The 27,026-nt window shown below is 40.1% G+C and overlaps 1 protein-coding gene across 1 annotated transcript in view; it reads left to right on the top strand.

Moving 5' to 3' along the window:
* Positions 1-1,706: 1,706 nt before the first annotated feature.
* The window catches only part of nsg2 (neuronal vesicle trafficking associated 2), a 114,733-nt gene continuing 89,413 nt past the window's right edge, over positions 1,707-27,026 (top strand). Inside the window, exons 1-3 of the mRNA XM_041194067.1 lie at positions 1,707-1,789; positions 2,792-2,958; positions 3,447-3,566. Coding sequence (XP_041050001.1) covers positions 2,830-2,958; positions 3,447-3,566 — 249 coding nt within the window. The 5' untranslated portion in view covers positions 1,707-1,789; positions 2,792-2,829. The remainder of the gene's footprint in view (positions 1,790-2,791; positions 2,959-3,446; positions 3,567-27,026) is intronic.

Here is a 27,026-nt window from a genome sequence, read left to right on the forward strand (position 1 = left end):
TATTAATTACTTATTTTTAAAATTCAGAAAATATGGAGAATAATGATGACATCTAAATGTTGGGACACATTTTTAATTCAGCTGCTGTTTATGTTAAATAAATTTTATAAATTCTTATTTCTATTGTGTAGGTTGTGGTTTCATATGTAGCTTGGTAAATCAGGCTAGGGGGAATCCCAGTTAGTCATGATCCAGTTAAGTTCTAAGTTTTCTAGAAAATTGAAACTGGTATGCATTCACCTGTGAACTAATTGCAGAATTTGATTAGCTATTGGAACGAACTGTGCTGTTTAAGGTGCAATGCATTTGATTGATGCACACTATTCTAAGGCATGTGAGCATGAACAATATATCGCATAGTGACACAGTTGGACAGCACTGCTTTCCTGTGTTCAAAAAGATACAGGACCTATAGAATTTTTTACTGGGTAAAAAAAATGTGTGTAGAAGAGCAACTGTTAGAATTATTTAATAAGAATTTTGCCATTGTTGAGTCTGTTTTTACAATAAATGTAAACTTAGAAGCAATGATTTATTGTTTCCAGGCAGTACATTTAAATAAACTTGGTCCTGGGGCTCACAACTAGATTTCTGTTTCCACTCAAGACATCCAGCTTCACCTGAAGAACACCACCTTAAAAGGCAGTTTCGTCCCAAATGTTTACTTGCACAGTGAAACCTGTCTGCAAGAACATTTAGGAATAACTTAAAGTGCTTTTGATAAAGAGTTGCTCTCTGTACAGGTCAAATAGTAGGCTGTCAATGCATTGTTTTTTTGTACAGATGATCAGATGAAAATTGCAGTTATCTATGTGGTGCCAAATTGGTTCATGCCACTCACAGGTTAATGCAGGGAAACTGGAGTAGGCCTAAATCTAGTTAGTGACCCATATACACCTGAAATTTACATTTATATAATACAGTAAAAAAAATTTGAGAACTGAAAAATGGTAAACTTGCAGGATGAGCTAACTTCACAGCCTTGGAGCGATGGAGGCAAAGACATCCTCAGGCATATAAGTATGCAAAAAGTGAACTTGTGTTTGTGTTAACTTTTGGCATCCCTTTCATATTTTGAGGTGCAGTTCTATATTTAAAACATAGGGCTGGTGGTTAGCCAAAAGTAAAACTTGGTTAGATCACAATATTCAACACCATTCACTGGCTTGCCGGTCACTTCTCAATTCTAGTCAAGCCTTCACTTTTGACGAATATTTCCCCGACATGTTCTGCTCTCAACTAGTTGAAGTTGTAAGTCAGCCTCAAAACAGAAATTAGTGGCGATATGCACATGTTGTAATTTGGGACATTAGGACTCATGTACGATTTATTTTGCCCTAGTTTATTATTCGTACTTCATTAAACCCCTGTTACCATTTACTTTTTCCTAATTTTAATATTCCCAAAACAGGATAGGCCTCTGCAATTATCCCGAAATAAAACTGTGGCAATTTAGACAGGTGTTCTTTTGAACATTTAAGAAAATGAGGACTCTTGAGTAAATTAGTTTTTTTTTTAACGTCGTGATTTTTAAACAAGGCGGTAATTGTTTCGATCCACCCAGTACCAGAGTTTTGCTAGTAAATGCGGTAGGCGGCGTTGTTTGTACAATGCAGAGTGGAGCATTAAGGGCTCCGGGTTGGACGTCAGTGTCCCGCAGCGCACGGAGCTTTCACTTTCAGCACCAAAATCTGCTCAGTCTGCGGCAGGAGCGCTCTCTGGTCAGAATCCACTGCAAAATCCTCCCTTATCAAACGCCATCTTGTGACATCAGGTGCTTTTTGTAAAGGTAAAATCACCTATTCTGTAAGTATACATCAAAGGGGCATACCAGTAAAACCACTTTAGACATTTTCTCGTACGATTTTCAGACGGTCCGCTTTTCAAGGGACGTCCGTACCTTCAAAAAGAGAATATTCAGGCGTTGGGTAATATTAATTCAAGTTGAAATATAGTTAAAAGGCTAATGTTTACCTATTGCAGAACAATAGTATTTTTATTTGTGATGAATAATTATGTTCCAAATTAAGCAAGTAGAAATGCTTTGTGAATGCCAGATTAGAGCAGGTGCTGTGCTGATTGTATGGCACCAAGGACAACAGAAAATGGCTATGGGATATGGCCATCCACTTCATACGTGTTTTTTTTGGGAAAAGGGAAGCACGCGTGTTTTTCTCGTTTCGATCCCATCTGAAATGTAATTCTTAACAATTCTGCAAGTTGTAAAGAATCTTATCGCATAATCTTTAAGGCGATATATTGATAACAATGCAGACATCGCATGGAATGCAGCTGCTCAGACACCAAAATGCGAATGCTCCTTTCTATTTCACTTAGTAGACATCGTGCGGGGAATTTAATGAGTTCAGTAGTGCATTTTTTTCTCTTGAGATTCTGTTAACATTAAAACGCACATAATCCTGATATCTGTATGGGTGCAATATCGTGTTAAAGAGTTAATATGTTTGCACTGGCTGAAACCGATCAGCTTTTAAATCTATAGTACGTCCGTGATGTCTTAGGGACTGTAATGGTTAAATTATATTGCTTTATTTAATATGGTGATTTATAAATCACTTTGGGATTTATCACAGTGTGAACACGAAAGAGGTCAATTATTATTTCAACCTCGTTCTTGCCAAATGCTGTATGAAAAAGGATGGTATTGTGTTGAATTCACAGCGTGCATTAAAAAAGATGATCTTGGAATTTTTTTTCTATTCTGCAGGAACCAATTCTTCTTTCCGTCCTGTGTCAAAACACTGCCCCCCTCTTTTTGTTCTTGTTGCAGATTTCGGAACGTAGGTTCGGCAGCTATCTTCGTGAATAATGGTGAAGCTGGGGAGTAACTTGAACGAAAAGAATACCAAGCAATCTTGTAGTGATGATAATTTTCACACCGTCCCCTTGATCACACCCTTGGATGTGAATCATCTGCAGTTCCCTGCTCCAGACAAGGTACTGTGTTTGCTATTCATGCAACTCACTAGAAAAGCTTTAATGATGCTACAAAAAGAAAAATCGCTCAGCATTTCAGCCAGATGTATTTATTCTTGAATGGTTACAATTATTCGACAAATTCATAATATGTCGAAAGAATAAAACATTTACTGAGAGTTTATTTTGCTTTTTCTGGCATCCACGGATGTGTTCAGGTTTTCCAGGGTTGCCCCGGGCCAATGAAAAGTTAAGCAAAGATTAATATATATTGACTGAAACAGCGTATTAGGTTATTAGGTGCTGACCCCAATGAATAAACAGTGGAAGAACGCGTGTGCAGAAGGGTGGGGCGGGAGAGTGTGGATTAAAGATAAATTTGCAGAATATGATATAACGTGGTGTACTTCTATGGCATAACATATTTTTAATGAAATGTTTGCAATAATTGTTACCACAAACCTTACAGGTTAAAGAGGCCGACACGCCCTAATTTTCTTGTCTCTCAGGTTGTGGTGAAAACGAGAACCGAATTCCAGTCAGATCAAAAGAACAAAGGGAAACTGCGGGTACCGAAAATAGCTGAATTCACAATCAGCTTCAACGACGGAGTATCCGAAAGGCTCAAGGTAAAGCTTAAAAACTTACTGATTTTACTGTTCGGCGGTAAATCTGAAAACATATTTTAAGGCAATAGCCATCATCTTCCCGCTTAATGTGAAGATTAATTGCACAACTAATCGAAAAGTCATATTACAAAAACTCACTATTAAAGCAATTTAACACAGAGCAATAACTTGAACAATCCTTTTTTGATTCTGAAAAAGTTAAAAAAACACACATTGTTTTAGAAATCAGAACCAAGCATCTCTCTTGCTATAGTGAAAGCCTTTTAACCCCAACTTTTAAAATTGTTGTCCCGTTAGTGAGAAAATGTATCAAGGTTATTTAAAATTTACTACATAATATACAGAGTTATAATATACATATTTTGACTGCCAGAACCATTTATATTTTAAATGGATTGAGGTGGGTTCATATAGTCTGAAGGTATAACTAATGATTTAAAATAAAACGAATACTTCACATGCAGCTGGCACCCAGGAAATGCACAATAGGCATTAGAGTGCACGTATACATTTTTCTTAGGTTAAATATAAAAAGTAGCATGAATTCTAATCAAGCACAAAGCAGGTGGGTCATACAATGTATATTTTAAATGATCTAGTTATGCATGCAGACAATGCCAGAGGGGATCTGGCATCAACTGTTCTTTTAGAAGGACAGGAAATTACCCTGCTTGTTTCCTGTTTACTGCCCCAGAGGGTTGTTGGTATTATATCCAGAAATAAATAGTGTTGAAACAGCATGACTAATAAAAAAAAACAGAAAATTGCTTTGAGTTTCTTTTGGACAATATTACTCTGTTCGACCAGTAAAGGTTAGAAAATATATTTGCATATTCATCTTTCTTCTGCAAATTATACTGGTTTTCAAGTATCACTAGCTACTTTTGGAGTTTAATGAAAATCCCTTTATCTTCAAATAATGATTCAATGGAGTGATGTCTCTCAGTATAGGTTTAAGTCATTATGTTACTGATATTAATATTGATCACTATAGCATTTCACACAAAACTATTTTTAAAAGTTTAGAGATTATTCCAATTTTATTAGCTGCAGATGGAACTTGCATTATAGTTAAATGAAGAGCCAAGATTACTATTTATATCTACTTTTGAAATAGCTTTATTTTGCTAGTGTCAGTTAAAGCCATTCCATACAGACAAATTAGTACTTAACAGGGATTCTACTTCCAATTCTGTTTCAAGGGTGTATTCAAGCTGACTGTTTAAACTACTCTATGAAGGTATTATTTTAACTCCATAATGTAAAACACCAGTTCACCTTCAATATGAGATTAAAGTAATCAAGAAAAATATCCTGCACTTGGATATGGTGAAGTTTGCATTTCCGATAGGAACACATATAGTCAAGGATAGTCTCAGGCCTGCCTGAGGAATCCATATTGTTGATAAATGAGTTATTGTTGTCATGTCAAGGAATTGCACTTCAGCATGCTCCACAATAAAATGGAATTGAAAGCATTTCCCAAAACCACCAAGAACATTAATGAATAACTTCAACTTATTAGAGTCCAGATATTTTATTGGCCACCAGAAGTTTGATTATTTTCATGGCTACGGAAAAAAAAATGGTGACTGAGACACATTATCTAATGGTATATCATAATATACTTAGATAAATCTCATTTGCCATGGCAATTTTATTAACTGTCTCAATATGTTGGTGAACCTTCATGAAAACATCATTAAAATTAATCCTATTATAGAGGCAACAAAGGTAGATCACAGGAGCGTGTCATATCATAACAGACATTTGTGCTTAAACAATTCACACAGCATAACAAGCAAACACACAGTGTTATATGTTCCTTGCCAAATGTATTTATATAGATCCATGATTAATAATGAGAGTTCTTCAGGCAGTTTGGAAAACTGCTTAGTAATTAAAATGATGCATTGAATGTTTTATGAAGCAAAATCAAGTAAAATATTATTTATAAAATATTTGATACTAAAAGGAAGATGGCAGAATCCTTCTGTTTAATGAGAGTTACTGCATAAATGTTAAATGTCACGCATCTTACTAAACCTTAATTTTCAGCATCTCTATCTTAACACTCTGTTTTGTTGTGATGTTCTTATTTACAGTACAAACTATATGGATGTATAATTTTCTTATATCTTATTTGCACATATTTTATTAATGAGTGAGAAGGAAAACATAGTTGTCAATTTTTGCACGAGTATCACATTGAACATGAAACCCCTATACACGCTAAATTATATGCATTTCTTATAAATGTATATTCATGTTTATTTAAAAATGCTATTCCATATGACTTCATGTATTTGAGGTGCAATAAAATCTGTATGGAGCCATGAAACGACTAGTACAGCTATATTTCATTAATCAATTTTTCGTTATCCAGTAGCCAACTTACTGGATAGTTTTGATTTTCACATCACCAACTTAATGCAGAGGCAGGGATAACTTTAATGTACAGCTGCACTAGTTGGATTAAAGTATGTATTATGAACAACTCTGTATCTAGTGCTTATTCACGGCATACAAGAAAGCAACATGCCTATGTATCTACACAAAGCATGCTCTGTTGATTTCTTTATATTCTTCTTGCCTACTGGAAACATAGCTCTCATAAGACATCCATTGCTGTCACTACCAGGCCTGTTCCACTCTTAAAAATCTAGGACATGGATCCTGTTCTGTTACAGAGTTCTTACTGTTTGGCATAGGATTTCTTCTTTGGACCTGAAGCATGGTGTGACCTCATTGCATGTGCCACTGTTGGACCCAACCTGACAGGCTCTTGGGAAATCTAGCAGTAGTGGCTCCAGGTCCTGGCCTTCTGTACTCCCTGGTTACATGATGAGTATCAAGTGCTCGAACCCTGCACTTAGCATTACCTCAGAGGAATGGGTCCTGCTGCAGACGGCCTTTGAAACTGTTTCTGCAATATTGTTATACAGTAAGCCATACCAGGCACAGTTCATCACCAGAAATTGAAATTGAGTGATTAATATAAACTTCACAAAGAACCAATTATCTACATTCTTAAATTCTGTTTATTGACTTTTTGAAGTAGTACAACATATTATTGAACAAAGTAGAACATTTTTATCTTATCCAGGCTACCCACTAAGATTTAGAATAGATTGCAGTGACATCAGTAACAACAGTAGGGATGTAATAATAGCTATAGGAAGAAAATCTTGCATTTATATATAATGCCTTTCATGACCTCAACCAATGAAGTATTTTTGAAATGCATTCACTATGGTGATGTATGCTGCCAATCTGCGTACAGTAAGGTTCCACAAACAGCAATGACATAATGAGCAAGTAATTTTTTTTAGTGATGTTGGTTAAAGAATTAATATTGGCCAAGACACTGGAAGGACTCTCTGACTCTTCTTTGAATATTGCCAAGGAATCTTTTATGTCCACCTAAGACAGGCAGTTGGAGCCTTGGCTTAACATCTCATTTAAAAGAAAGCATTTCTAATCATGCAGCAGTACCTCAGTGTCAGCCTAGATTATATGTTCTACCCTCTGGACTGGGGCATGAACTTCTCGATCAGAGAAAACAGTACTACTAGTGAGTCAATTCTGATAATTATATCCATGCATGCCTTTAATATAAAATTGTGTGTCTGTGCACTTCCTGTCATGTGAACATTATACATCCTGTATCACACTTTGGCATCACACTCAACATAGGCTACTGGTGAAAATTTGTGGTTAAATTTCATTCTGGTATATCAGAGTCAAATCAAAACTCAAAGCCAAAAAACTCTGATAATCAATGAAATAAAAAGAAACTGAATGAATTGCTAAAAATATCCTCTCAAAGATCTTTTGTCCGTCCTTTTTCCTTTTCATAAAGTGGAATATTGATTCAAAAATAAGGTTCATAATATTACAAAGACAGGAAAAATTACAGCAGCCAGTCACTGGCTTTCGGATGAAGTGAGGCCCTATCTACCCTTTCAGGTGGATTAATAGATCTCAAAGCATTTTTTGAAGAAGAACAGGGGAGTATTCCCTGGTGCCCTGATCAATATTTACCCATCATTCAACATAAATGAAAAAGAGATTATCTAGTCATTATCACATTGCTACATTTGGGAGCTTGCTTTGTGCTGCCACATTTCCTACTTTATAACAGTGACTACCCTTCAAAAGTACTTATTAACATTTTTTATTTGTTCACGCGATGTTGGCGTCACTGGCTAGGCCAACATGTATTACCCATCCCCAATTGCCCCTGAGAAAGTGGTGGTGAGCTGCCTTCTTGAACTGCTGCAGTCCATATGGTGTAGGTACATCCACAGTGCTGTTAGGGAGGGAGTTCCAGGATTTTGACCCAGCAACAGTGAAAGAATGGCAATATATTTCCAAGTCAGGATGGTGAGTAGCTTGGAGGAGAACTTGCACATGATGTTGTTCTCATGTGTGTGCTGCCCTTATGCTTCTAGATGGTAGTGGTCATGGGTTTGGAAGGTGGTGTCAAAGGAGGCTTGGTGAGTTCCTGCAGTGCATCTTGTAGATGGTACACACTGCTGCCACTGTGTGTCAGTGGTGGAGGGAGTGAATATTTGCAGATGGGGTGCCAATCAAGCAGACTGCTTTGTCCTGGTTGGTGTCAAGCTTCTTGAATGTTGTTGGAGCTGCATCCATCCAGGCAAGTGGACAGTATTCCATCACACTCCTGTAGATGGTGGACAGACTTTGGGGAGACAGGGGGTGAGTTACTCACACGAGACTCTAAGCCTCTGACCTGCTCTTGTAGCCTCAGTATTTATACGTCTCTTCCAGTTCAGTTTCTGGTCAATGGTAACACTCAGGATGTTGATAGTGGGAGGATTCAGTGATGGTAATACCATTGAACGTCAAGGGGTGATGGTTTGATTCTCTCTTGTTGGAAATGGTCATTGCCCGACATTTGTGTGTTGTGAATGTTACTTGCTACTTGTCAGCCCAAGTCTGGATAATGTCCAGGTTCTGCTGTATTTGGACATTGACTGCTTCAGTATCTGAGGAGTCGTGAATGGTGCTGAACATTGTGCAATCATCAGTGAACATCCCTCTTTCTGACCTTATGATGGAAGGACGGTCATTGATAAAACTGAAGATGGTTGGGCCTAGGACACTACCCTGAGGAACTCAGGTTCACTGGCTGTAAAGTTATTTAAAACATCCTGAGGTCATGAAAGTCGCTAAAGTAATGCATGGGGAGGATTTTCCGGCTCCTCCTGCTGGTGGGATCTTCTGGTCCCATTGAAGTCAATGCAGATTTGAGTGGCTCGCCACATATGCCACAGGGAAACTCGCCCCAGCAGGGCCAGAAAAGCCCAGCCCAAGTCTTCTTTAGAAAGCAAAAAACAGTACTTCATTCTCTTTTTTTTCTCATTTTGGAATGTGACATTAGGGTTTATCAAGGAGGTACTAGTCTCTCAAAAAATTATAATCACCTCGACTTTTACAGCATTAGGCCTTAATGAGACAGGCTTGTATGTTACATGGTGTAATGTTTCTTCCTTCATAAAATGGCAAATCCTGCAACTTATAGTGAACAATACCATTTTAGATATAATATTATACATATATTTGATACAAATGGGGTGGAATTCAAATTTGATGGGAGCATAAAATAGGCAGTTACATACTCCAGTCAATTTTCCTTCCCATTGACTTCAATGAACAGGAAAATCAGGCAGAGAATTAATAGGTGGCTGAGCAACCCATCTTGTGTTCTGCCAATGTTTCACCCCCAATATCTCTACATATATTGCATTTTTTAAGCTCTAGCTATTCAACATTACACTTGTTTCTAGCATGGATTTCTTTTAACTATAGTATCGATTGAACCAGTCTATTATGAAGAAATTTTGTTAATTTAAACAGAAAATTACCAAATTAGACCAATTCATAAGGCATGGATTACTGTATGATATAGTGTGTATTATATAAAGTGATAGTTCTAAATTACAAAACAAAATAATCTGTTCACCATGAACAAAGCCATGGGTGAGCTACTAGTATATATTAAAAAAAAAGTATAGATCCTCAATGAAAAATAATTTTTGCAAATACCTAGTTGTCCTTTTCTACCAACCATCATTGCAGAAAATACAGCAGGCAAGAGGCAACAGCCATAAACGATGGTGACTGATAGTTAACTGCCTAGCATTGATTGAAATTTAAACCAGGCAGCTTGACCCTGATTGGTCAAAGCATTGCCCTGAGAGATGAGTCAGCAAATGGCTCTCACTTATTTTGTTTAGTTGAAACAGGCACAGTGTATGTATATGTTCTTTCTGTCTGCAAAGAACATGGCCCTGAGTATTAATATATATAGCTTCCAGTACACGCAAATGCGCCTCATTCTGAGCCCGGCTGACAATCTTAAATTGGTTGTCAGCGTAATACTTAACACATTGAGGATTATTTAGCAAATGTTGTCCAATCATGGAACCACATCTAAGATAATGTTGGACACTGTGTCCAGAGTTTTGCAAGCACAGGCTGGTTGGGTATGGTCTGTACCCTGCCTGTTGCGAACAGCGGCTGGGACATGCTGCTTGATACAATCCGCAAGTCTTTGGGACATACGGCCTACATACCTAGCATCACACTGGCTCTGAAATTCATATGCCACATTACTAATTTGTGTGATAAGCAGAACATCTTTTTGACTTCATGGCAGCATCTAATTTTACTAAGATAGATACGATTCGGCCCAAGTGGACTGGGAGTAGCTACTTGCAGATAAAACTGGGTCAGAGAAGTGGGAGGCATTCAAGGAGGAAATAGCCGAGAGTATAGGGCAGATATATCCCCGTAAAGACAAAGGTGGGGGCGAACCAAGTCCGGGGAACCCTGGCTGTCAAGGGACATAAAAGTTAGGATTAAGAAAAAAAGAGAAGCTTCTGGCAGATACCAAGGGCGCAATACGGCAAAGTTCCTAGGAGAATAAAAAGTGCAGAGGGGAACTTAAAAAGGAAATTAGGAAAGCTAAGAAAGTGCATGAGAAAGCATAGGTGGGTAGAATAAAGGAAAACCCAAAGGGTTTTTTAAAATGTATAAAGAGCAAGAGAATAACAAGAGAAAGAATAGGGCAAATTAGTGACTATAGAGGTAAAAACAAAATACTACAGATGCTGGAAATTTGAAACAAAAACAGAATATGCTGTAAAAACTCAGTAGGTCTAGCAGCATCTGTGGAGAGAGAAACAGAGTTAACTTTTCAAGTCCATATGACCCTTCATGGAGGGTAATGCCCTCCATAGAGGTAATCTGTGTGTAGACCTGGAAGATGTGGGTACAGCCCTCAATGAATACTTTACGTTGGTTTTCACAATGGAAAAGGACGGCGCAGGTATAGGCACCAGGGTGGAGGACTGTGAAATATCAGAGGAAATTAACATAGAGAGAGAAGGTACTAGTGGGTTTAGCAGCCTTAAAAGTGGATAAATCTGCAGGCATTGGAAGAGATTTCAGGGGCCCTGGCAGTAATTTTCAAATCCTCTCTAGCCACAGGTAAGGTGCCAGAGGACTGGAGGACTGCTAATATTGTCCCATTATTAAAAAAGGGAGGAAGGGATAGACCAGGAAATTGCAGGCCAGTCAGTCTAATCTCGGTGGTGGGGAAGTTACTAGAAAGAATTCTGAGAGACAGAATGTATCTGCACTTGGAGGGACATGGATTAACCAGGGAGAGTCAGCATGGATTTGTTAAGGGAAGGTCATGTTTGATAAATTTGATTGAATTTTTTGAGGAGGTAACCAGGAATGTTGAAGAGGGTAATGCATTTGATGTGGTCTATATGGACTTTAGCAAGGTTTTTGATAAGATCCCTCATGGCAGACTGGTCAAGAAATTAAGATGAGATCCAAGGCAAAATGTCATGTTGGATCCAAAACTGGCTGAGAGGCAGGAAGCGGAGGGTGATGGTAGAGCGATGTTTCTGTGACTAGAAGTCTGTTTCCAATGGGGTTCCACAGGGCTCGGCGCTGGGGCCCTTGCTGTTGTGGTGTACTAAATTATTTGGACTTAAATGTACGGAGTATGATCATGAAGTTCGCGAATGACATGAAAATTTGTAGGGCTGCAAATAGCGAGGCGGATAGCCGTAAACTGAAGGAGGAGATCAATGGACTGGTCAGGTGGGCAGAGCAATGGCAAATGGAATTCAACTCAGACAAGTGTGAGGTAATGCACTTAGGGAGGGCTAGTAAGGCAAGGGATTACGCTATGAATTGTAGGACCATGGAAAGTACTGAAGATCAGAGAGACCTTGGTGTGCATATCCACAGATTCCTGAAGGTAGCAGGGCAGGTAGATAAGGTGGTTACGAAGGCATATGGGATACTTGCCTTCATTAGCTGAGGCGTAGAATACAAGAGCAGGGAGGTTATGCTGGAACTGTTTAAAACATTGGTTAGGCCACAACTGGAGTACTGCATGCAGTTCTGGTCACCACATTATAGGAAGGATGTGACTGCACTGGAGGGGGTGCAGAGGAGGTTTACCAGGATGATGCCTAGGCTGGAGGGTCTGAGCTATGAGGAAAGATTGGATAGGCTGGGGTTGTTTACCTTGGAGCGGCGAAGGTTGGAAGGGGACATGATAGAGGTGTATAAGATAATGAGGAACATAAATAGGGTGGATAGGAAGGCACTTTTTCCATTAGTCAGTAACCAGGGAGCATAGATTTAAGGTAAGAGGTAGAAGGCTAAGGGGGGAGTTGAGGAGAAATGTTTTCATCCAGAGGGTGGTGGGAGTCTGGAACTCACTGCCTAAAAGAGTGGCTGATTCTCATAACATTTAAGAAGTATTTAGATATTCACTTGCATTGCCCTAGTCTCCAGGGCTATCGGCCAAGCGCTGGAAAATGGGATTAGTGTAGCCAGGTCTTTCTTGACCGACATGAACACGATGGGCTGAATGGCCTCCTTCTGTGCAGTAAACATCTATGACTCTATAAACATTCTGTTAGTGGCGAACACCACTCTTGTTGCTACTGCACAGTAGCAAAATGAAACAGCTAGCTTCATCTGTTGTTAAGTTTTTGAGATACCATGCCCTCCCAGGGTAACCTGGGGTAGACTAGGCACTTTTCAGGGCCAAAAGTGACTGCCTTTAGCCCGTTCATGAGTTTGCTCATGTGCTCATTTGACATTGCTAGCCTATTCATCAACGTTCCACTTAAGGAAGGCATAGATGTTTGCATTGCAGCACCATAACATGGCAATCTATACCGGCCACCAATGCATGATTCATATTAATTCAATTTATGAACTCAGCAACCCGAGTAGCTGAGTTCAGTTTTAATGACAACATGCCCAAATAGATGGTGTTGCCATGGGATCCTACTAGGCCCAGCTCTCACAAATATCTTTGTTGGGTTCCATGCGAAACTTGTCTTTGATGGAATCACACCTAACCTCCTACCCCTCGCATATTTCCAATAAGTGAATGATACATTTGTTATAGTTAAATCCACAGCAGCATGTAATTATTTCCTTACATGTCTTAATTGGCTCCATCCTGTGCTCAAATTCATCTATGAAATGGAGCAGTCAAATGAACTCCCCTTCCTCAAAATACTAGTTGAGAAATCTGCCAGTGGGTTCTCTACCATGGTCTACTGCAAGTCTACCTTCACTGGTCAATATATGCATTGGGATTCTTACACTTCCACATGCAATAAGATTGGTCTTCTCCGCAACCTTGTAAATGGGGCCTGAGCTATTTGCACACCATACAAGTTTGATGCTGAAATAAGGCGCTTCAAAGGCATCTTGCAGGATAATGGCCACCCTGATCAGATCTTGTACATCATGCAAACTTATGAACAGGTCTAAGGCCATCTCCTTCGGCCCAGAAAAGTGCTCAGTCTACCTCAGATTACCCTGGAAGGGCGAGGTATCTCAAAAATATGAGCAACAGGTAAAGCTAGCTGTTTCAGATTGTTACTATGTAGTAGCAACAAGAGTGGTATTTGCTACTAATAGAATGCTGCTGTCAAGCCAAAAAGACACTCTGGCACTGACTCATTCCTCAGGGCAATACCTTGATCAATCAGGATCAAGCTACCTGGTTTAAATTTCAAACAGTGCTTGGCAGTTAGCTGTCAGCCACCATCAGTGGTGCATTCTCCATGGCAACGTCACTTGCCAACCAATCAGCACTGTCTTTACACATAGTATAATGGTTGTTTTCCTCCTTATATTGGTATTCTGGCGAGTGTTCTGATAAGTACAAGACGAAAAGCTTAGACATATCTCTTTTTTCAGCTATACTCAAGCTCTTACTATTAAACGACTAAATGTTGGATAATTATTGCAATATGATGTTATTAATTAACAATTTTAGGGAATAAGTAGATATAGATGAAAACAATGCATCATAATTCAGGTGTCATGCTTTATCTCATAAAAGTCCAATGGGCAGAATTTTGCAGCTCTATTGCGGAGGCGGCGGGTCTGTAAAATGTGACGCAACATTCAAAAGTGCATTGACTTCAACTGGACCGGAAAACCCCACCGGCTGGAGGGGCTGTAAAATTCCGCCCTGTGAATACTGAGAAAGAAAATACTCAATTTTTGCTCGTTTCAGAAAAACTTCCTGAGTGAAGGATGAGCATCAGATCATTCCATGTGGTTTACCTCAGCATCTGTTTATGTATAATTAGCGTCTAATTGGCCTCAGACTATGCGTCATCATGATAATTAGGTCATTAAAGAAACACACCAATAAATCACAGTGTTACCTTAGGAATTAAATAATACCTAATCCACATTGTGAAACAGTGGCTGGAATTGGCGTCGGGCGTCATGGAGGGTGAAAATATCGCGGGCGAGAATATGATGAGAAGACCAAAAATTGGTTTCACACCATCATGAAACCAGCTTGCCATCGTCCACTCCACTCCACCTATAAATGGCGGTCCACATTTCTCGCCGCCGCATGTTGGGAACCTAATTTCAATATTTCAGCATCTCATTATATGCCCTGCTTACCAGAATCATTCACCCACACTGGGTCATCTGGGCACATTAGCATGATTGCATGCCAACATGTTTCACAACTGTACATAAATGACGTGCACTTAGCGAGCTGCACTTTGCTCAGGACCTCGATGTTTGTTTGCCTACCTTGCTTTGGGCAGTGCTCATGGTTAGCAGTGCCAGGCTTCACAGGTGGCACCACATCACTTTTAGGGGGGGCTCATGGGCAGGCCTTTATTTACCAGTCGTAAGGCAGGAGTGACTTTTCAATGGCTGCAGGACAAGGGCTTGCTTGGGTAAGGGATAAAAGTGGCCTCAGGCAAGGGAAGAGGCTGCAGGATGAGGGCTGTACTGGGGAAGGGGGTATTCCAGGGTGTGTGTGGGGGCACATGTTGATCTTTGCAAGTGGCCTCAAGATGGTGAGGGCTGAGGAGGCAGTCTCCAGAGGAGATGAGGCCAGATGGAGATATGAGGGTCTGTGAGAGAATGTGAGTGGTGATGTCCCTTGAGCTGTCAGTGAGTGAAATGCCAGCGAATGTGTGATGCCCTAATGAGTGCATGAGTTTAGTGTGTTAAGATGGTTGCCTTACCCTGGTGGCACAGAGATCATTCATCCTTTTTCTGCACTGGATGGCTGACCTCTTGTGCGCAGCATTGGCACTGACCACTTTTGCCACCTCCTCCCAAACCGAGCGGTGAGACTGATGGGCCTCCTGTGGCCAAAGAGCAGGTGGAGAATATTGCGGCGCTCCTCCATGGCGTCCAAGGCATGCATCACTGAATCAGGGGACTGCACTCTTCTCGGCTTTTAGGGCCTTGGCTTCACGAGAGCCGCCCTAGGCTGCAAGCATTGAGAAGTGTGCGCAAGGCTGCAGTTTAAATATGGTGCCCTGCATGAGGAAGTGGTGAGGTAAAGGCATGATGTTCAAATCGGAGGCCACCTGAGTGAGACGGCGTGTTTCCCGTGGCTGCATAATTAATGAGGTGGGAATGGGACGATATGGCACGAAAAACTGCCATTGTGGCTGGCGGGTAAAACAATGTTTTTCCCACCCACTACCACACGTTGTGCAAATCTGGGACAACCCCACCCAGTGTTTCCTCTGAGCATCACTATGGAAGATCGGCTAATGTAGGACAGAACCTTGTGCACTTCAAAAAAATAATCAAGGGTAAGGACCATTTCCAGGTTCTGACCCTGCACTGGACGCCAGGGCACTTGTCTGGGAGATCTTCCCAGAAATGGCCAATCAAGAGGCCACCTCTGGGTCTGCGATCCAGGACACTGGGGAGGTTCCTAAGGCTGCAGGCCCAATCAGAGGGGCTTCAGCCTTGGAGATTGCAGTCTCACCACCATGGTAGACACTGCCAAGGTTGGAGGAGTAATGAGAGGGCACCACCATGCTGAGGTTCCCTGTGAAAAGTTATTCAATTGAAATAAATGGTGGCTACATGTGCCAGGCCAACCCAGTGGAGGGGAAAACCCTGTTGCCAGCTGATGGTTGTGGCTCTGGTGGTGGTGGGTGCAGGGGAGGAGTGAGTGTAAGCAGCCTTGGAGGCCACCGGCAAGTTGCCTCCTGCACCTGCCAGGCCCGGCCCTCGGTGGGCGCCTTGTCTGCTGCTTGGAAAATCTTGGCAGCATACACAATAATCCCACAAATGAGCAGTTAATTATGCAGTTTGGCTGCCTGCCACTGCCAGGCAAGTATCCTCTTACAGTAATGACCCGCCTCCAGGAAGATTGCCTGGTGATGGTAAAATGTCGGCCTGCCTATCTGATCTTCCTACCAGACCTGCCTTCAAGCCTGATGCTGCAATTCCACCCATAGAATCTGGTAAAAAGATATAACCAACAATGATACTGACTAGGTTCGCAAAATATAAAACAGTTTAACTCCTGTTTTGTTTTCCACGGGTTAGATACATTTTAGCTATTTACAAAAAACTGATTTCACCAATTTTTCAGACATATTACTCACTAGAAAAGTATTTGAGGACTGTAACCATATTTTACATACATGACAGAACTAGGTGGTCCTTCATATTTCCAAAGGCACTGGCAGTATGTGATGGGTGAAAGATTGATTGCACAACTACATGCTTTTACATATCTGTAAAAAATGTATTTCCTGATAGGAGAATAAAGAAGCTTTCTGTAAAATAATTATGATTTGCAGTTCTAGATGGGTACCACAACCCAAGAATATTTTATTTTGTATTTGAAGTATTTAGGTCCTATAGCAGTTTAAATTGGATAGTGGAGAACCACCATTCTTACATTTAAAACAGCTAATTACGTATTTGGATTTTTTTGTTTCATTTGATTCATTATTTAAATTTGAATAGTGTCCTTACTGAACGAAGGGAGTAATCATTTTGAGCTATTAAAAGCTGTAATAAACCTGAGGTAATCTCCAATAATTGCTGAAGTAAACTGGGCTATTTTGATCAGTGGACTCAAGGGTCCGTACGTGATAGAAATGTTCTCAGGTGCATCTATTTCAATGCAAGGAGTATTGTCAGAAAGGCAGATGAGCTTAGGGCGTGGATTGGCACGTGGGATTCCGACATTATTGCTATTAGTGAGACTTGGTTGCAGGTGGGGCAGGACTGGCAGCGCAATGTTTCGGGGTTCCGTTGTTTCAGACGTGATAGAGGGGGAGGGATGAAAGGGGGAGGAGTGGCATTACTAGTCAGGGAAAATATCACAGCTGTGCGTAAGTAGGACAGCCCGGAGGTCTTGTCTACAGAGGCCATATGGGTGGAGCTGAGGAATGGGAAAGGTATGCCACACTAATAGGGTTGTATTATAGACCGCCCAATAGTCAGAGAGAATTGGAGGAGCAAATCTGTAGAGAGATAGCAGACCGATGTAAGAAACAGAAAGTTGTGATAGTAGGAGATTTTAACTTTCCACATATTGACTGGGACTCCCATACTGTAAAAGGGCTGGATGGCTTGGAGTTTGTCAATTGTGTTCAGGAAAGTTTTCTAAATCAATATATAGAGGCACAAACGAGAGAGGATGCAATACTTGATCTCCTATTAGGGAACCAGACAGGTCAGGTGACAGAAGTATGTGTAGGCAAACATTTTGGGTCCAGTGACCACAATGTCATTAGTTTTAAGCTAATTATGGATAAGGATAGGTCTGGTCCTCGAGTTGAGATTCTAAATTGGAGAAAGGCCAATTTTGTGGAAATGAGAAAGGATCTAGGAAGAGTGGATTGGCATTAGTTGTTTTCTGGCAAGGATGTGTTCAGTAGGTGGAAGGTATTCAAAGGTGAAATTTTGAGTGTGCAGAGTTTGCATGTTCCTGTCAAAGTTAACAGGCATAGAGAACATTGGTTTTCAAGGGATATTGGCGATCTGGTTAAGAAGAAGAGAGAGGTGTATAGCAGGTATAGGCAACAAGAAGCAAATGAGGTACTTGTAAAGTATAGAAAATGTAAGGAAATACTAAAAAAGGAAATCAGGAAGGCAAAAAGAAGACATGAGGTTGCTTTGGCAGATAATGTGAAGGTAAACCCGAAGGGTTTCTACAAGTATATTAAGAGTAAAAGGATAGTAAGGGACACAATTGGTCCCCTTGAAGATCAGAGTGGTCGTCTATGTGTGGAGCCTCACGAGATGGGGGAGATCTTAAACAGTTTTTTTGCATCAGTATTTACTCAGGAAACTGGCATAGTGTATTAGGAAGGAAGGGAAACAAGCAGTAGTTTCATGGAACATATAGAGATTAAAGAGGAGGAGGTGCTTGCTGCCTTACAGCGAATAAAGGTAGATAAATCCCCCGGGCCTGACATGATATTCCCTCGGACCTTGAGGGAGACTAGTGTACAAATTGCAGAGGCCCTGGCAGAAATATTTAAAATGTCCTTAGCCATGGGTGAGATGCTGGAGGATTGGAGGGTAGCTCATGTTGTTCTGTTCTTTAAAAAAGGCTCCAAAAGTAAACCAGGTAATTACAGGCCAGTGAGCCTGACGTCAGTAGTAGGTAAATTATTGGAAGGTGTTCTGAGAGATCGGATATATAATTATGTGGACAGCCAAGGGCTGATTAAGGATAGTCAGCATGGCTTTGAGCGTGGTAGGTTGTGTTTAATGAACCTTGTAGAGTTTTTCGAGGATGTTACCAAGAAAGTAGATGAAGGAAAGGCTGTGGATGTTGTCTACATGGACTTTAGTAAGGCCTTTGACAAGATGCCACATGGGAGGTTAGTTCAGAAGGTTCAGACACTTGGTATCCATGGAGAGGTTGTAAATTGGATTCGAAATTGGCTGTGTGGGAGAAGACAGAGAGTGGTAGTGGATGATTGCTTCTCAGACTGGAGGTCTGTGACTAGTGGTGTGCCTCAGGGACCTGTGCTAGGACCATTGTTGTTTGTTGTCTATATCAATGATTTGGATGATAACGTGGTGAATTGGATCAGCAAGTTTGCTGATGACACTAAGATTGGAGGCGTTGTGGACAGCGAGGAAGGCTTTCAAAGCTTGCAGAGAGATCCGGACCAACTGGAAAAATGGACCAGAAAATCGCAGATGGAATTTAATGCGGAAAAGTGTGAGGTGTTACATCTTGGAAGGTCAAACCAAGGTAGGACATACACAGTAAATGGTAGGGCACTGAGGAGAGCAGAGGAACAAAGAGATCGGGAGTTCAGATACATAGTTCCCTGAAAGTGGCGTCACAGGTAGACAAGGTTGTAAAGAAAGCTTTTGGCATACTGGCCTTCATAAATCAAAGTATTGAGTATAGGAGTTGGGATGTTATGGTGAGGTTGTATAAGACATTGGTGAGGCCAACTTTGGAGTATTGTGTGCAGTTCTGGTCACCTAACTACAGGAAGGATATCAGTAAGATTGAGAGAGTGCCGAAAAGATTTACTAGGATGTTGCCGGGTCTTAAGGAGTTGAGTTACAGGGAAAGATTAAACAGGTTAGGACTTTATTCCTTGGAGTGCAGAAGAATGAGGGGAGATATGATAGAAGTTTACAAAATTATGAGGGGTATAGACAGAGTAAATGCGAGTAGGCTCTTTCCACTTAGATTAGGAGAAATAAGCACGAGAGGACATGGCTTTAAGGTGAAAGGGGAAAGGTTTAGGGGGAACATTAGGGGAACTTCTTCACTCAGAGAGTGGTGAGAGTGTGGAACGAGCTGCCATCTGACGTGGTAAATGTGGGTTCACTTTTAAGTTTTAAGAATAAATTAGATAGATACATGGATGGGAGGGGTCTGGAGGGTTATGGACTAGTTGCAGGTCAATGGGACTAGCGGAATAATATTTCGGCACAGGCCGAATGGCCTGTTTTCTGTGCTGTAATGTTCTATGGTTCAATGGTTCCAAGTAGGGTATTTTGATAAATTACTCTGGTATGGAAAAGGAGGCAAGTATTTTATGGTAACTGATCATTAAATATGATTGTGGCACATATAAAGAAACTGTTTGACAAAGCCTCTATTAAATCTTAAGTGAGTTACGTTGTAGAGTCTATAAATGCAGGTTTTTAGTTTGACACAGTGGAAGTATCCCTACTTCCGAATCAGAACACTATGGGTTCTAAAACCCACTCTAGTGTTTGAGTACATGATCTAAGCAAAAAAGTAATTGCCTGGCAGTTTCTAGTTTACAAGAAAAAAAAAACAAAAGGTTTATTAATTTGTTCAGTGCCACATTGAATAATTAATGTTGAGACATTCGAATTTGAAAGACAAAAATTGCTATGTGGTAGCTTGTCATAGCTGTATTGGACTAAATAATGGTCCACTGATAATGCTAAGAGGGTTATCTAAAATGTCAGAACAAACATTTTGTTAATGTTTTACTTTTAATGTTAACTTCTATAGAAGGTACGCAATAACTGGAAAACAGTTACTGTTGGGCTAATTCATCAGTTTAGTGTAAATCACAGAACAGACTAAATTGAGGAGCGGGTAAGCACAACAAAACAAATCACAAAAAAGATGCCAGATTTAAAAGAGCAAAGAATCACAGAATTTTAACAGCACAGAAGGAGACCATTCGGTCCATCATGTCTGCACCGGCTGTCCAAATGAGCATTATGAGCTCATGCCATTGCCCTGCCTTTTCCCTGTACCCCTGCACATTGTTTCTATTCAAATAATCATCTAATGCCCTCTTGAATGCCTCGATTGACTTTCCTCCATCACACTGCCAGGCAGTGCATTCGTAGTGTGAAAATGTTTTTTCTCACGTCACATTTGCTTCTTTTGCAAATTACTTTAAATCTGTGTCCTCTTGTTCATTACCCTTTTACAAGCGGGAACAGCTTCTGCCTATCTACTCTGTCCAGCCCTCTCATGATTTTGAGCATCTCTATCAAATCTCCTCCTGCCTCTCTCCAAGGAGAACAGTTCCAACCTCTTCAATTTATCTTTATAACTGAAGTTTCTCATCCCTGGAACCATTCTTGTAAACCTCTTCTGCACTCTCTCCAATGTGTTCACATCTTATTATAATATGGTGCCCAGAACTGTATACAATACTCCAGCTGAGGTCTAATGAGTGTCTTATATAAATTCAGCATAACCTCCTTGCTCTTGTACTCTGTGGCCCTATTAATAAAGCCCATGATACTATATGCTTTATTAACTGCTCTCTCTACCTATCCTGCCACTTTCAATGATCTGTGCACATATACACCCAAGTCTTTCTGCTTCTGCACCCCCTTCAAAATTTCACCCCTTATTTTGTGCTGTCTGTCCATGTTCTTCCCACCAAAATGCATCACCTCACATTTCTCAGCATTGAACTTCATCTGCCACCTATCTGTCCACTCCACCAACTTGTCAATGTCCTTTTGAAGTTCTACTGTCCTCCTTGCAGCTTACACTGCTCTCAAGCTTCGTATCATTTGCAAACTTTGAAATTGTCCCCTGCACACCGAGATCTAGATCATTAATATACATCAGGGAAAGCAAGGGTCCCAATACCAAGGGAACTCCACTACAAACCTTCCCCCAGCCTGAAAAATATCCATTGACCATTACTCTTTGCTTCCTATTTTTCAGCCAATTTTGTGTCCACATTGCTACTGCCCCTTTTATTCCATGAGCAATAACTTTTCTCACAAGTCTGTTGTGTGGCACTCTATCAAATGCCTTTTGAAAGTCCATGTACTGCACATCAACAGCATTACCATCATTGACCTTTTCTGTTACCTCTTCAACAAACTCCAGCAAGTTAGTTAAACACAATTTTCCCTTTAGAAATCCATGCTGGCTCTTTTTTATCAACCCATATTTTTCCATGTGGCTACTATCCCGAATAATTATTTCTAGAACCTTGCCCACCACTGAAGTTAAACTGACTGGTCTGTAATTGCTGGGCTTACCCTTACAACCTTTTTTGAACAAGGGTGTAATGTTTACAATTCTCCAAGAGAGCAGGAAGTCATAGAAGCCTCTCATTGTGACTACATCTTCTCATTTTCTGCACTCAGTTATTTCCTATGAAGTTGCCTTCCTCGTTTACAAGCCTCCACAATCAAGATTAGTCAGTAGATGCTGGAAACAGAACAATTCAGTTACCATTGGGAAAGGGAACAGACAGGTTAATGTTTTGTGTACAGTTCCTTCTTCAGAACTGAAATGTATGAGGCAAACAGGTATACTAATACAACCAGAACAATGGCAGTGGAGGAAATACAGTATGTACATTAAAAATATGTAAGTATTAACCCCTCTTTGTGATGGTACTAATTTGTCTGTCCACCTTCTTTATATTTCAGCTCTGAAGAAGGGCCTGCTCCCAGACACAAGCCCGTCTATTCTTTCCATAGATGCTGACTGACTTCTGTGTTTACAGTCTTTTTTGGGGAATTTTTTTTTCAGATTTCCAGCATTTACAGTATTTTGATTTTTACAAGGTTACTCAATGTTGTGATAAAGGAGAAAAAAGCTGCAAATACTGGAAATATGAAATACAAACAGACAATGCTAGAAATATGTATCAGGTGCATAAGCTTCTAGAAAGAGGGAATGTAGGTTAAAGTTTTGGGCGTAAACCCTTTATATGAACTCAAAATCTGAATCCGTATTTCCGCTTTACACCTGTTGATTGACACAAGGTGGATTTTGAGTATTTTCTGTTTCTTTTTAATTTTAGTCAGTGATACACTTTTTATCTTTGTGTACCATTTCCCCAGGAGTAATCCTTTTTGCTTATGAAGGTTTGTAAAAATGATTGCGGCACTCCTTGAAGGAATGTCTCTTCATTACTGATCTAGGCTTCTACCTGTCTGATGTGCTTCACTGTACAGATTTATATTGCATTGCAGTATTTCATACCTAGTACAAGTTTATTAACAGAACATTTACTTTGACCTTTCAAAAAATCCTCCTAATCCCTTTTTATTCCTTTTCATCTCACGTGCATTAGATTCCACCAATCTTGTAGCAAGTAGATTAGTACGTTCCATCCTGGTTATCTTGGTATGTAGGAAACCAGACTTGCATCTCCACTCAGACATAAGAAAGCCAGCACTTTAAATAAGCAACAGGTCCAATTTTCAGTAGAAATTCTAGCTACCATTTCCACTATGGAATTTTCATGTGGCTACTGTTCCATTTTCCATTAAATGAGAATTCAATTTATTAGCTATACCCAATAATTCTGCTGAATGTTGACAGATAATAATTTGTGGCTAAATATACATCAATCTCCCAGGATAGATTTCCTGTGGACTGCTTACTTTAGTCATTAGACTAAGCATGCCTGTGTGACTTGATAATGACTAGTTCACATAATTCAGTTTTCATTTCCATGGTTACAAGCTTCATTCGAAGTGAGTAATCATTTCATCATACACCTTGATATGTGTATGATGATCTTAAGTTCTGAATCTCATTGCTGTTGATACGTGTTGGTTTATCCATCTTCTATGTTAGACAAATCACTTTGTATTTTTTTCAATATAAATGTAATTTTTTCATTTTTCTAGTTAATATCATTGCAGTGATCCATTTAAGTTTCTTATTTACCTCAGGTGGGATTTTGCATGAAAATGCATGGTTGAGAAGAACTGGAAAGCGAAGATGACTGTTTTCCTTATACAGCAATAATGAATAAATGTGTGCATTCCCAGTTAGACATTAGTTATTTTTTACCTTAAAATAAGCAATGTTTTCTTGCAAAATCCTCATATCTTTTACAATGTTTGAAAGCTGGGACTACATTATATTTACAGTGGTTTGATTTTTGGAACAAAAATAGGGATTAAGAATTTTACCTCTTCTGGGTTTTCATAATCATAAAATAGTGAGATTATAAATGAAGGTTCTAACTATACTTAAAATATGCATTTCTGTATATAGTACAATCTTAAAATATATTTGCAATAATCTATTTAGCCTTGCATAACATTTTGTTTTGCATATGTTATAATAACTTGTGAAGGTATCCATTATATGGTAGAATAGTTGCATACTCATTGGGTGGGATTTTCTGGCCTCACCCGCCACTGGGATCGTCCAATCCCACCGAAATTCAGTGGACCTCTGACTGGGTCACAAGTCTCCCACAGCAGGTCCCACCATGACGGGGCCAGAGAATCCTGGCCATTCTGCGGAATTGCATTAATTTTTGGCAGTATTGTGCAGTTTTACTTGAAACGAGAGGGTCCATAATTTGTAGTTGATATTGGTGAGTATATTTGTTTCCACTTCTAATTTAGAAAGTTGTTGATCAATACCAATAATTTAAAGTGCTATATTTATAGTCTCCTAGGACACCATCCAGAAACTGTCTAATGTGGTTTGCCTGCACACAATATCAGGCATTAAGACAGATTACAATGTCTGGGAGGATCTGACTACATATTGTATATGGCATGTTTCATGAAGTTAACAATCTCTGATCCTTGAGTAGAATACAGACAGTACAGTAGATTCATTTGCCTCTAGCTTTCAATTCATCTCAACCTTTCTCTTGTACAGTGTCTATTATTACATCAAAGACTAATTGTTTAGTGAGAAAATTACTACACTCAATTTACCTTGTTGAGAGATAGTTAATAAAGCATCATAGAATTATAAAACCTTGAAACAGAATTATCTTAATTTTTTTAGATTTAAATCTTAAGTTGCAAGCAGCTTCAATTATTATTTGATAGTTACAGGAAAAACCTGTTAAGAGCTGACAGAGCCAAAGTTCCAGGGTATAACACAGAGAATACCCTTAAACTCAACCTCCGCACAACCCCCCAACAATGTGACCTTCCTCCTGCGATCTCCCGATCCCCACAATTCAATTTCCTTCTCGTAATCTTTCCCCTGTGATCAGGGGTGTAGTGCCGCTGGAGCGCACTAGAGCACCATTCCTGCATCTCCTATTTAAAGGCTTTAATATTCACCGCTGGATGGTAAACTCTCCTTTGCCGATTGGCCACCCATTATATGCCCCATTTGATTTTTCTTTCCACTGATCTCAGTGAAATCTACTCCATTAATTGTCTGACTGAATTTTCAATCTGTAAGATTGGTGTTGATTTTAATCCTCACTGCCTCAATATTGAAGCTGCTTGTTTCCAGGAGTAACACATGCAGGGAGATTTGGCTCATTGATGGCAACAACCAGAACTGGAAGGAAATGCTCTTGCAACCATTTGGGACTGTGTTATGTGTGATGTAGAGGCGGCTGGCATGGGAACCATGTCAACTGGAGCACAAGGGCAAGTTTGACCATGAGTTTCTGATGTTTGAGTTCAGGCTGAATGGTAAGAGTTGTCTGGAATGTCCGGAGCTTGCGGTGTGGCTTTGAATCTGGAGCCTGGGAACGTTAAAGGTGGTGGAGGGAAGGCCGGGCCCAGGCTCCTAGGCCTCATGCTGCTGCTGTTGAATGTCTCTGATTCTCTGTGCAACAACGGTAAAAGCAGTACAGCTCCTGTACAGCTTGCTAACTGTGAAAAATACAGATCTTACAGCTCCCTGCACACAGCTTTTTCATAAACAGGCATGTCAAGTTCTTTGATGCTTAAAATTCCTGCATCTAAAGCAGCATCAATATCCCCAACACCCTGCTGTATTTGCCTACTGAACATTAGTTCCTTGGCTGTGATGGCCTGAGGATGTGAAATGTAGTATAGTGCTTGTATTCCCTGCTGGTAGCTTTACATGGAATTTACAGCACAGGAACTGGCCATTTGGCCCAGCTCATCTATGTTGGTGTTTATGTTCCACACAAGCCTCCTTCCACCCTTTTTGATCACACTATCAGGGTAACTTTCAGCTTCTCTCTTCCTCGTGTTTATCAACTTCCTTGAATGTACCTATGCTAGAATCATAGAATGGTTACAGCACAGAGGAGGCCATTCAACACATTATCTCTGCGTCAGTTCTCTGGGTTGCCACAGCAACCCAGCTAGACCGACTCCTCCACCTTTTCCCTGTAGCCTGTAAAATCTTTCCTCTTCAGTTAATTATTCAGCTACCCTTTGAAAACCGTGATTGAATCTGTCTCCACCAGGCTCAGGCAGTGCATTCCAGATGCAAACTATTTGTTGCATAAATAAGCTTTCCTCATGTTGTCTCTGGTTCTTTTGTTAATCACTTTAGGGTTCTCAACCTTCTGCCGATGGGAACAGTTTCTCTTCATTTAATTTATCCAGACCCCTCATGATTTTGAACACGTCTAACAAATCTCCTCTCAACCTTCTCCTCCAAGGAGAACAACCCCAGCTTTGCAAAGCTATCCATATAACTGAAGCCTGTAATCCTTGGAACCATTCTCATAAATCTTTTCTGCACCCTTTCTAAAACATTCACATCCTTCCCATTGAGGCTGAGCCCATGTTTTATGGAGATTCATAACCTACTTGCTTTACTCTGTGCCCCTATTTATAAAACCCAGGATTCAGTAGAATTTATTAATTGTTTTCTCAACCTGCCCTGCCACCTTCATTAATTTATGCATATATACATCCAGATCCCTCTGCTCCTGCATTTCCTTTAGAATTGTACTCTTTATTTTATGGCACCTCTCCTCATTCTTCTGACCAAAATGTATCATTTCACACTTCTCTACATTAAATTTCACCTGCCACATGCCTGCCATGCCAACGGCCTGTTTATATCCTCTTGAAGTTTATCACTATCCACCCCACAGTTTACAATACTTCCAGTTTTGCATTATCTTCAAATTTTGAAATTGTGCCCTGTACACTCAGGTCTAGGTTATTAATAAAAGTCAAGAAAAGCAGTACCAGTCCCCAGTCAGAAGTAAGTAAAGTTTTCTGCAATTCATGTTTTTAATAGGGTTGAATTAAATATTTAAACTGTTGCATAATGAAATTCTAACTATGGTAAGGACTGATGATCCAAAATATCACATAATTCGAAATAAAATGCTTACCAGCACTAATATTTTTCACTTAAAAAAGATAGTTTTAGTGATATTTAGCCACTCAACTGATTAATATCACAGAATCACAGAGTGCAGAAGAGGC

Source organism: Carcharodon carcharias, chromosome 8, assembly GCF_017639515.1.
Source record: "Carcharodon carcharias isolate sCarCar2 chromosome 8, sCarCar2.pri, whole genome shotgun sequence".
NCBI lineage: Eukaryota > Metazoa > Chordata > Chondrichthyes > Lamniformes > Lamnidae > Carcharodon > Carcharodon carcharias.